The 13017-nt window shown below is 36.4% G+C and overlaps 1 protein-coding gene across 3 annotated transcripts in view; it reads left to right on the forward strand.

Moving 5' to 3' along the window:
* LOC126476053 (trafficking kinesin-binding protein milt) overlaps positions 1–13017 on the forward strand; it is a 232037-nt gene that overhangs the window by 33914 nt on the left and 185106 nt on the right. For all 3 annotated transcript variants that reach the window (XM_050103519.1, XM_050103514.1, XM_050103515.1), the window contains exon 3: positions 6328–6432. Coding sequence is in view for 2 of the 3 variants with exons in the window: in XM_050103514.1 (XP_049959471.1) it covers positions 6328–6432 (105 nt within the window). In the remaining variant the exon portion in view is untranslated. The remainder of the gene's footprint in view (positions 1–6327; positions 6433–13017) is intronic.

Genomic DNA, 13017 nt, shown 5'->3' on the forward strand with positions numbered 1-13017 from the left:
CAAATAAAAAAAAACTCTTGAGGAACAAAGCACCAGTTGGATTCTTAATTGCTAAGGCTAATAGATCATTTTGTCGATGGAACTACATTCACCTTGTTGCTGAAACTGATATCGTGGCTTACTTTTGTGTATCGTGTAGCTCAGTCAGTGAACTGAAAAGATAATTCATGGTGTAACTGTAGCAACCAAGATATTTTATGTAAAATGGGGAACAATAGAGCACTTTTGACTATTGTGGAATTTATTTTTTATTAGTTCTGTAAATCTTAGAGCAGGGAAATAATTCATTTCCCTATTTCTATCATGTGTACCCTATTTCTATCATGTGTACTGCATGATCCTAAACTTATTCCTTTGACTATAACCAAATCTTTGCATATGAAATATTTACTCCAACATGATCAGATGTTGTCATATGCTGTAGTGCTTAGTAATCAGAAATCAGGTACTTCATTGTGCAACTGAAGTGTTTTATTATTTGTCCACAAGAATGTTGTCTGATGTGGTAAGAAGGCTTAGAAAATAGATAACTCCAAGCCCTTTTTTGCTCTTAGGCATTCGTTGAAAAGTTGTTCATAGTAACAAGTGAAATGTGGAAATGTGCCTGTCATGATAATTACAAAATGCAAGTCTCCCACCAGTGTTCCTCAATATGAAAATAAAGTCTTCATTATTAAACATGAGAAACAATAATAAACTTTATTACACAAAAATAATGTAAATGTTGATGTTGCAGTGGCATATTTTTAATTGCCCTGCAAATAACATTAACAAAAAATTATATTCCAAGTAAGTGTTAACTCTACATATCCATTGCCCACATAATATTTTAGAGCAATGCAATAAAATGAATCTGATCTTTGCTTAGCTTGTAAACCATATTAAAACTCTCCTTGCACTATAATGCTACATTTTAAAACCCTTCTTGCATTATAATGCTGTATGACTCAGCAAACATGGGTAGAACATGAATCACAAACAGTTGACATGGGCTGTATTTTAAAAGTCCTATGTTGACTGTAGAAGCAGGCAGGAACAACGTAGCTTTTCTGCTTTGGAATGACGTCATCTGATGATTGATATATTAAGATACGGCCATAGGCAAAGACTCATAGCATGGTATCAGTCTTAAATTTTGTCTACTTTAGCAATTTATTTTTATGAAAGTTGCAACAGTTAGTCGTAGTTATGTGATGTGATTCCATGATATTGCAGTTTTCTCCTCTTTATGTTTTGTCTTTCAGTATTTTTACTTTACATCAATGCTGTTTCATTTTTGGTGTTGCTCAGTTTTACAGACAATAATTTAATGATCATAATTCACAAAAACTACTACCTGCTCTGTTGCTAATAAAAGAAGTTTATTTAATTTGTATCTTATATTAAAACACCATTGTGCTAATTATATGAACACTTCAGTTTAAGAATATTTTTTTTTTTTTTCCTTGGGGGGAGGGGGCGGCGAGGCCCAATCCAGGAGAGAGCTGATTGGTGTTAGTGCTTTTTTATTGTGAGGAACTGAATGAAATGTGGTTTGTTGTACACAGAACAAATAATAAATCTGATATTGATGTATGGTTTAGATCTCTAGTGTCTCTAAGCGTATTAGTAATTTGTCCTTGATTTGAATTATAGCTGAAGTAATGTTTTTTTCTCAAATAAATGAAATATGTGGCTCCAAACAAGTTTTCTACTTCAGAAATGGCAGACACAATGTTTTGTGCAAGGGAGGCGACAATGTCGGGCTCCCATTTCTTTGTTGCTTTGTTTATCTTTTAATTATTTTTGGGAACTCCTCAGTGTCATATGTGTGATACTACTACATTATGTTTCCATCCCAAGAGAAATAACAGGTGTTTCACAGTCATCACTCAGTATCTCATGCTGTTCGTTCTCCTTGTATATCCTATGAGATCTGGTAACAACACTAAACACAAACAATACTAATGCACTTGCGTGGCTATTCTACCTGTCACAGATAATTGAAACTCTAATCATTCACAAGCCTGCCAATGATGTGTACATGTACAAAGTTACATTAACATATGACTATCTTCTTGATGCTTTTTTTTTTTTTTTTTTTTTTTTTTTTTTTTTTTTTTTTTTTAATTAGGCTGTGTATTTTAGTTGGGAATAGTACATACTAAATCACTTTTGTGGAACATTCCATATAAAATGTGTCCAGTTGTTACTGGTTACAGAGATACTGTTGTTGAGAGTGGAACCCAAACGAATGCCCACAGAAGATGTTTAACAAAGACAGATGATTAGTTGAAAGTTAATTTTCATAAGTTCCACCTCCAACTTCACTGCATCTTTGAACTCTTGTGACAACACCATATGTGGCTTGTCTTGACATTCTAATTCAAACAATCCGTTCATCTTTTCAAGCATTCCCACAACCCAAAATCTGAATGGGTATAGTTTGAGGACCTTGGTGGCCAAGAAATGTGACAATATCTGATGATAAATTATACAGGGGATATTAGATTTAGATGATGGCCAGAATGTACATGAAAAAACATACCCATCCTTATAGCCAAAGGAACATTTTCCAGTAATGTCGGAAGCACATTTTCCAGGAAGTGAAGATAGTGGAGTCCTGAAAGTTGATGTGCTTACATATCACATGATGTATTTACAGAGAAAAACTCTTGAAAATGTGTCTCCATAAAGGCATGTGGATTTTCATCGGATCACCATTATACAGCTCTCCACAACTGCAAGGGACACAGTCAACATCCATCTTATACTAACCAGTATCACCCTTTACAGACTTTAGAAGTCCCCTAATCTTAGATGGTGGTCAAAAAGCTCACTTCACACAGTGTTTCCACAGAATATGGCACTCGTGTTGGAAATGCTACCTGCATAAGGCAGAAAGGCTGTGGACTTAAATGCACCTTATTATTTTTATCACTTACCCGATTCACAGTTGGTTTATAGCACAATGTGTGTCTGATGTGTGTTTCACCATAACCATAATGACAAAAAATAACTTCAAGGTGGAATAACTCAGCTGACAAACTATAAGATGTGGACTGTATAAACCATGGTATGAAGTAAGCCTTCATACTAAACCAGATGTGACAACTGTCAGCCTGAAGATAAAAAAAATCAGTGTGGGTTGGCTTCCTATAAATGGAATGTTCCAGTGTACCTTCCTCCTGATAAATACACCAAGGAAGAAAAGGAAGCCACCCTTTTCCACCTCCACCTTGAAGCAAATATTCGAGTAGATGGAAAGCAGATGTTCTACAAAGTTATTTAAATCTTCACTTTGATGAGCTCTAACAACAAAACTATAGTGCACTTATCTGAAAAAGTGCTCATGATTCAATGCCGACACTTTCTTGAAATGAAATGTTCCTCAAACAGATTGGTAGTAGTTGATGACAAAGAGTTCTTCATCACTAACCCCTTTTGTCTGTTCATAGAACTAGTCATTGGATTAAAAGTAAATGGAACTGAACATCAAACCTAACCTCAGTCAGCTATAATAAATCAGACAGAGAAACACGAGTGGAGAGAGATCGAATAGAACAAAACTTACCGTTTAAGTTTCATAATCATTTAGATGGAATCCCTCCAAGTGATGTATGAAGTCTGCCAAGTTCTTAATGTGATACACATACTGATATATTAGTGGGCTTATCAGAGTAACAAGTTCTTTTACTGCATGATATGTAGGAGCAGCATTGTAACTGCCTGAGAGGAACCCATTCCTTATGGCTTTTGGAAGGCTATATAAAGTAGGGGAACAGCACAGCAAGACTTAAGACTCTTGATAGTCTCTTGCAACAAAAAAAACTTTAATTCAGGAGATTGTTAGTCTTCCTCTCAACCCTTTCTGTCCAGTCATCACTGAGTTTTCAACACACTGGACCAGATTGTAAACACCTCATTTTTACACATAATCCTGCTTATCCAATACAAATATTGAGTACCCCTTGTTAGCAAGTAAGTTGCCAGTATCAGAATCCGTCCTAAAGGAACACAGAGTATCCTCTGGGGTACTCTAATATTACTCTTGGACAGACAGTCCCCTGTTGACAAATGAAACACTTCTCTCTTAACCTCCTCAGCTGGTTCAAAAGAACTTACAAAAGATCCACAAGGAAGGGCTTCCTCTTAAGCCTAATGTCTGTTATGTTTGTGCTCAAACATACCATGCACTGAAACACTTTGCTACTATATTGAGACCACTGTTAGGTCAGTGTGTACATCACATTGAGAACTTGGAACATTTGTTGCATCTGTTAGACGGTCTATGCTTGAATGACTCTAATATTTTAGTATGGTTTGCTGTGGCGTGCCTGTTCATTTGCATCCCTCTGTCTGATACGTTATACAGCATGGAGATTATTTTTTGTAGTGAAAAATGAACCTGTTTCGACATGTTTCAGTTCCACTTGCTTTTTATTCTGTGATCAGTTCTATGAACAGACAGATTGAGTTGGTGATGGAGAACCCTTTGTCACCTATTATTGCTAATCTGTTTAAAGAACATTTCAAGGAAGATGTTCTGGAACAGGTGGCATTGAATACCGAGTGTGTTTCATGATGGAGATGGAAAGGGTTGGCTGCCTTTGCTTCCTTGATGTGTTGGTCAGGAAGTTGGTTGACAGTACTGAGGGTCATTCTATTTATAGGATGCCAGCTCTTACTGAATCCTATCGCTAGGCAGATTATCGTCACCATCTGGCTCAGTGTTAAAGGTGACTTCATACCTCAGTTCATAGAACCCACTTCATTTCAGACCTTGAAAGTTTGTCAGTTGAGTTGGCCCACCTCAAAATCGTCTTTCACCAGAATATTTATAGCAAAAGGTGGATCAGATAAGTGTTGCATTATCAACCATCTATGTATCAGGTGTCGATGAAAATAAGGCGGCACCAAGTCTACAGACATTTTCTCTTACACAAGAAGCATTTCCAAAAGGATTGGTTGTATTATGCGGAAACACAATGCAGAAGTTGAATTTCGCCCACCATCTAAGATTATGGTTCTTTCAGGGGTTAAAAAGGACAATTCTGATTTGTGTAAGGCATCTGTTTACCATATCCATTGTGGTCCATACACCTACAACAACTAAGCAAATCTGCTCTTGCAAATGCAGTAAGAGATCAAACTGGCATGTGACCTTACAAATAGAAATGCAGATTTTTTACTAAAATTCCACTCGAATACTGTTATCTCCCTAGTCAGACAACAGAGGAACAGAGTTAATCCTACTTGTGTTAACCTGTTAGTAATTCATATGCACTTCTGATAACTTCTGCCATTGGCTTTGGTTGTGTAGTGGTACTAGTATTTATGTTGTATATGTTATCTTTCTGCATATGTCCTACATATCAAGGTTTTAAATTTTCTTCCATAGAACTCGCTCATTGCATTTGTGCCCAGAAAATGATGCACCTGTTGAAATATGGATAGTAGTCAAAGATATCACCTGGCTGCATCCCCACAACTTGTTGCAACATATTATACCCTGGAAGAAAATCAAGTTTGAATGTGTTGGCATACCCAGCATTTTCTAAATACATGCAACATGCTTAAACAGTTCTGTAAAATTGTCCAACAAACCATACCCACAACTTCAGTTGAACAATTCAACTTTGGAAGTTGAAGCACAGCCTCACATCTTGATCTTCCAAACAGAAGTGACAAACAGCCATTAAACCCATAGCATCTGGAGAACCAACATGTGAAATGAAAAGTTTTATCTCTCTTACCAGTAAAAGTTGCACGCTTGTTATATGGTATGTTTTATTAAAATTAGTTTATACTACCATTTACTATTCTTTCGGACACATCCTTTATGAAAAACAAACTATGAAACTGTATATTTAGCAGTGCTATGACAATTAACCAAAATTATCTGCTGTGCATATAATTAAAACAATGCTTCAGTATTAAATTCATAAGTTTTTGAAAATATGGTGAATGTCAGTTGCACACATTGTAATTCTGCAGTCTTGTCCAAAGCCAAATATGAAATGGAGCTACCTCAAATTACTATAGTTACTCCTATAAAAGTTTCATTCAGGTGTTGACAAAAACAAGCAGTATCCAAATAATTCATTTGTGATATACCAAGGAACCAGTAAATGAGAAAACTTGTATTGTTGATTGTCTTATTACATCGTCTCTTTTGGCCCCCCTTTGCTGGTGAGTAAGTCTGTGACTTTTATGAACAAATCTTGTATAATATTGTATAATAAATGTTCTGTCTTAAACCTCTCGTGACTTAGGAAATTTTGCCATTGTATGTATTTTCTTGTGTTATGTATATGCTCTTATATTTTCACATAAACACATTTTTAGGATACGAGAATAAGGATTGGTACATTCCTGCACCGGCCCTAAGACCAGACGATATAGATCTAAATCTAAATCCGGATCAGATCCGAGAGGCACTAAACTACTTCCGTAAGTATTAATGCTACTTCCATGTTTATCTTTTTTCTGAAGTGCGTGCATGCTCACACACACACACACACACACACACACACACACACACACACACACACACACATGTGGGACTTTGTTTATGAACAGAAGACAGAGCTTGGTACTTTCTCAGAATATGTAACTTCAGAAAAGTAATATGGTGGCTATCAGTGCTGGTTGAATTCTGCCGGAATTATTAGCAGGATTATTCACTATAATGGTATTTCAGAATGTAATAGAAGTATTGTGATTTCCTACTACGAAATTATGAAATGTCAAAATATCCATTGAGTGTACAATCCCAAAATAGCTCATTGTGTGTTTCATAGTATTGCTGGCGATGTAAGGACGTGGGTTCTAAATACATTGTGCGGGACATTGTTTTTACATTCCGGAATGACAACTGAAGTATTAATGCTATTTCAGAAACTCACTCCATATTCATACACAGTTAAGTTTCCCATCTCTTCCCCCCCTCCGATACAGGTATATCTGGCTTCAGCAAGTTATGTTATGATTTTTAGGGTTTTGTTGCTTCAAGATTGATTCTTGCCTGACTATCTTTACAAACTTCACAAATTGTGAAGCAAGAGGAAAGTACTGGGTGTCCCTTTCAAACTTCCTGCATTTCAAAGGCTCAGGATAAACAAACCTACAGTAGATATGATAATGAGGTTGCACCATATGCTAGAACATTTATAAGAATTTATTTAATAATCGTAATTACTTCTCTACATGTGAACCATTTGCAGCACGAAGAATATGGAGCCTGCAGTCAGTTTCATACCACATTCTTAGTAACGTGTCCTCTTTCACTGTTGCAATCTCATCTTCGTTATGACATTTTAACATAGGAATAATATCCACTTTGGTGGTATACATGTAGTCCTTCATGAATTCCCACAAACAGAAATCTAGCATTATGTCACGATGTGGTGGCCAGGCATTGGGTCTACCACACCCGATCTAGCGAATGGGAAACTTCATATCCAGGAACTTCAGAACAGCCATTGACCATTGCAGCAGAGCTCCATCTTGTTGAGTGATGATGTTGAGCTGCAAGTTCTGTATCAGAGGATATACAAAGGTATACAAATTGCTCCAGCATGTTCAGATACATTGACCTATTCACAATGTTTTCAGTAAAGGGCAGTCCAGTAATCCTGTTGTGCATTAGCCCATACCAGATGTTCAGTTTAGGGCTATCACAAACACGTTGATCGAGTGTTTGTGAATGTTGCGAACTCCAAATCCAAACATACCGGTATGCTGATTAACCGTTTCTGACATGTGAAAGCTTACATCATCTGAGAATAAAGACGTTTCCAGAAGCTGGCATTCATGTCAGTACACTGAAGCATGTACTTAGCAAATTATTGTTGGCATGGTTTCTCATAGTTGGACATCCGATGTTGCAGCATGTGCACTTTTTAAGCATACAGATGGTAGGTGATAGTGTACTAGAGGATGCAATGTTGCTTGGTGTACATTAAGTTGCTTAGATGCACACCGAATTGACTTACATGGGTCCCTGAGAAACATTCATCTGATGTTATCTACTCTCTCTTCCAAAACTGCCAGAATATTTAAGACCACTTCCAGTTGCCAGAAACTTCATTCTGTAATAGTTTCCACATTAGGTGAATCATGTCCATCTAATGTATGATAATTTCCTTGCACAGTAATCAGGTATTTTGTTTCTGCAAACCACACTTCTGTTTGCATGCGCTGCTGCGGAGTCACCATTTTCAGATCATGCAGTCGTGCTGCATTCTGGCGACAGTAGTTGGCACGCCTGATGGAGCAAACTGTATTATTATCAGTAGGATGGTGCAGCAAGTCACGTACAGTGTGTGATAGATACAGTCCATATTTACTATAGGACAACCGTCTAGACAGAATTGTTATTTACTTCAGAATTTAAGCCTGTTTATGGTGTAGAATTAGGAGGATCATTAGTAATTCATTCTCTGACACTTGCAATGTGTAAAAATACTAAATGTACATTGAGATTTCAGCCAGTGTTAAAAAAGGATAATGAATTGAAGAGGATCCACCAGTTTGCATTCTTGCATGAATAAATTATTTTATTTTTTTATTTTGTTTCATACTCAAGCATATTTCACCTCAGTTGTAGCATCATCAGTGGATATTTTTCTTTTGTTTCTGAAATGAATGTATTTTGTGTAGGTTAGCAATAAATTGATTTTGCCCGGCAGCTGTCTACAGAAATCACCCTCAAATACAGCTTGCGATCTGCAACTCAGGGATATTAAGGCAACATTTGAATTGAATTTTGTTTAGCATATAATCTGTAAACAATGTATTCTGGTTAAATAGTACCATATGCCCCATTTTACTATTCCTGTAGTTGACTTTCCCAGAGCCGTAAGTAGCTATTTTGTGCCTGCTGAATGTTTTGTTGCTATTGCATTTACGTTTAAAGTGAACTGAGTGGAATCAGTCAAACTTTGAGGTTTTTAGTTTAAACAATTATTTAATGTAATTGATATACATTCTGCAGTGGATTTAGAACAACGTTTAGTTAAGTTTTCTCATGCTTGTTGGCTGTGGCCTATACACAGTTTTCCCTGCACATTTACATTTCAGACAAGACATTTACATTCAGATAAGACAGTCATTTGTTTCACTAGTGGTTGGTGGTGGTACCCCTCTCCCCATGAATTTTGAATTTGTGTTTTACTTAGAGTGTTGAATAATTTTCTGTTCCAGGGTCCTATTTGATTATTTTAACATTCTGATGTGGTAATTTTCTTCTATTGTTAATAAGTGGTATGAATTATTACTGTGTTTTGTAATCTGGAGATCTGTTTCTGTACCAATAGGGTAGTAGTTATTTTCAATGAGGTGGTCTGCAAATGTGAAGCATTCTTCTCAATGATGTTAAATGGTCAGAGTATCTTATTTTAAAATTTCTGTATGTTGTCCCAACTACAGTGAATTACAATCTTTGCATGTTAAGTTTGATATGCCTGCTTTGGTCAGTTTATCTTAGGTAGCATGGGTTGTTTTCTCATAATGTTTCATATTCTGTGGGTTGTTTAGTTGTCAAATGTCATTTATTGTGCCACATGTTGTTTGTGGCCTCTTCTTCATGCGTGCATTGTGTTTTCTCTGCCTTACAGTCACTACTAGTGTGTTGTGCTGTAATAATGTTGTCCGTGTTTTGTGTCATTTGTGTTTCTATTATTTGGTTCAGTTTGCATATTTTGTTTAGTTTGCAAACATATTCTATGGCAGCTGTTCATATTATGTTTCATTTTTGAATATATCTGTCTTTATCCACTGAAATTATGTTCAGTTGGCGTAGGAAGTATCTGAGGGTGGTTTGATTGTGTACTGTGGGATGGTTAGATCTGCTGTGTTTGTCGTACTCGTTGTTGTGGGCTTTCTGTATATCGAGAACTGGTGTTTGTGAATTTTGTTTTGTATTTTGATATCTGGGAAATGTATTTTCTTGTCCACTCTGAGTTCACATGTGGAGTGTATGTTCAGGTGTGCAGTATTTATGTCTCTGTGTAACTGTAGTATCTTCTCATTTACTTCATGCTGGTTAGTTTTGTGTTCAGTTTGGTAAAGAAGATATTGGTAAGTAAGTCACTTATGGGAGCGCTTAGTGCTGAATGCTATCACTGGTGTGATCGGCACACCAGACTTGCAAATTTTTTATAAACTATTGGGTGTGGGTGCTCTTGATCTTCCTGTGGTGTCCTTTTCTGTTGGCTTTGTTACAGTGGATTTAATATTTTTAGTAGTTTTTGTAGGTTTCTTTAGAATCTTTTGGTAGGTTCACCTTACTGCCTTGTTACTTTACTTTACGTACTTCAGTGTTTCCTCAGTATAGTCCCTTTCATGCAAGATGACCAATGTTCTCCTCTTGTCTGCTTTTGTGATTTTTGCATGGTGTGTCTTGAGTTTGTTGTGTACGTATTGGACTGTTTTCTCCTCTGTGATTATCTTGTGATCATTGTTGGTTTCTCTGTTGATAATCATAATCTGCCTAATTTCTTTTCCATGTTAGGCATTTCCCTCAGAAATACAGGAATACAACAGTTCACCTCCACAAAACCATACCAAACATAAAGTTTAATAAAAAAAACAGCTAATAATGTTACTCCTAACTATGCAAAGTTAAATGTAAACAGCATGTCATATCCACTCAATGCACAAAGGAATTTTCATGAGTTAGAAAGGAAATCCAAGGATTATACTCGAAGAAACAGCTGCTTAACACTGCACTTTACAAGACACACTTATTTCAAGGCAGTCACGTTGAACAATCAGTAATGCTTTACAAGGTTACTGAGCAGGTGACATCCCACATAGTTACAGTAATTGAAAAGAAACAGGAGAATGAAGAACAGAAACTGTTGAATACAAACCCACATATTAGGAACAACAGACACAAGCACATAAAAAATATGTTATATGAGAGGGTTGCAAATTTAATTGAAATGAAGTTTGCAACACAGGAAGAAGAACTACTCCAAAAGAAGCCAAAACACAATACTAACCCTCGTTGGATACAGCAGAATAGAAGATCTTGTTACAAAAAGTGAATGTATAGCAAAATAAGGAGATGCACATTAATTTACCAACAATTCACAAACCTGGTGTGCCAATGTGACCAGTGGTAAACTTCGGAGCTGTACCAGCATATATTTAGTGAGTTGTATGCTCACTTCACTATTTAAAAATAAATAATAAATAAATAATACACTATGCGTGTACAAACAACAGTGTCTTATAAAATGCCAATGACCTTATCCTCAAAATCAAAGACATGGAAATACCCAACGCAGCTACACTACCGTCGTTTGACATTACATCAGTGTACAAAATCTGTTCAGAAAATAATGGAACTTTTGAATTAAGCGTAAATGGAGATTTAGAGATATGCATTTGGCAGCACTGCATTGCACATTATCTCCTTTGTAATCACGTGTTTTTGAAGTATTACTACATAATTTAGTTTTAGTGATATTGTTGTTTGAATGCAATGTGTTCAAGTGTTGGTAGCCATTTTTGAAATGTGCAATATTATGGAGGAACATTGTAATGTATGAAACTGTGGCTTGCTGAGCTGATGCTCTGGGTCATACCAGATGTTACATATGGTTTACATGATTTAAAACTGGTTGTCAGTAGACACAAGATGATTCTTGACCAGGAAAACCTTCCACTTCAACAGATGATCCCACATGTTCAGAAAATCAATAATCTGGTGGTTGAAAATCATTGATCAACCTTTAGAGAAATAGCAGAAGAGGTTAGTACACGTCGTGTGCAATGGAAAAGAAGCTGAGGTTACCACAAGTGCCAAGTATGAGCTACTATGTTTTTTCCGTCGTTTAGTGGCTACGACGTCTGCTTCACAAACACACAAGGTCTGCAGTTTGATGTTTGATAGCACAACGGAAGGAAAATAGAATGGACATTTGTTGAGAACTCCTTGAAAAAGCAAGTGATGGTGAAACATTCATGCAAAGGATCATAATAGGAGACAAAATCTGGACTTACGGCTACTACGTTGAGACAAAAGTTCAGTTATCACAGTGTATTGACAAAGGATCTCTACATCTCGAGAAAGCTAGTTAGTCTTTGTCCAATCTCAAAGTGTTGCTTGCTATTTTTATCATCTTAAATGGAATTGTACATTTGAAATTCTTGCCTCAAAGTGAAACGGTAAACTGTGTGTACTATCAAGGTGTTTTGCAATGGCTACATGAAAAAATCTGCAAAAACTGACTAGTGTTGTGGTGAGTAAATTCTTAGTTCTTGCACCTGCACACTCAGTTTTGCCAATTCATCAGTTTTGTGCCAAAAGCCAGATGATTCTACTCCCACAACTTACTCGTCAGACCAGGCTCCTTGTTATTTCTTCTTATTTACAAAATTATGTTCAGTGCTGTAAAGATGCTATTCTCAGAGTATTGATGACATAAAAACAAATTTGCACAGGCCTTAAAAGGCATCTTACATGAAGCTGTCAAGGACTGCTTCACGAAACTGAAACACTTCTGGGAGAAGTGTATGAATAGGGGAGACTTTAAAGGGGTAACCGGCCAATAATCAGTGAAAATGATGATAAAAGTTAAAAAATAAATAAATTTCTGTTATTTTCTGAGCAAACCTCATACATCCACTTACCAACTTCAGAAACAATGAAAATAATTGAAAGAAAGCTAAGACAAACATTTTACCAGACCCTAGAAGTTTCCCTCATTTTGAACTTTATCACAGGACAAACTATTTCGGGCTTAAAGATCAATTCAATATCCAACAGGAAGGGGATCACCCATAACTGGCTTACTGATGGATGTGTTATCTAACCATCTTGAAATCAAAGTGGTTGAGGAAATATTAGAACCTAAGAAGTATAAAGTAATATATTGGTACTGCCATGTTGCTGAAATAATTTGCTTGGTACGAGGGCAGTTCAGTAAGTAATGCAACACATTTTTTTTCTGAAACAGGGGTTGTTTTATTCAGCATTGAAACACACCAGGTTATTCCCCAATCTTTTAGCTACACAACACTATT

This window comes from Schistocerca serialis, chromosome 1 (assembly GCF_023864345.2).
Source record: "Schistocerca serialis cubense isolate TAMUIC-IGC-003099 chromosome 1, iqSchSeri2.2, whole genome shotgun sequence".
NCBI classification, from domain to species: domain Eukaryota; kingdom Metazoa; phylum Arthropoda; class Insecta; order Orthoptera; family Acrididae; genus Schistocerca; species Schistocerca serialis.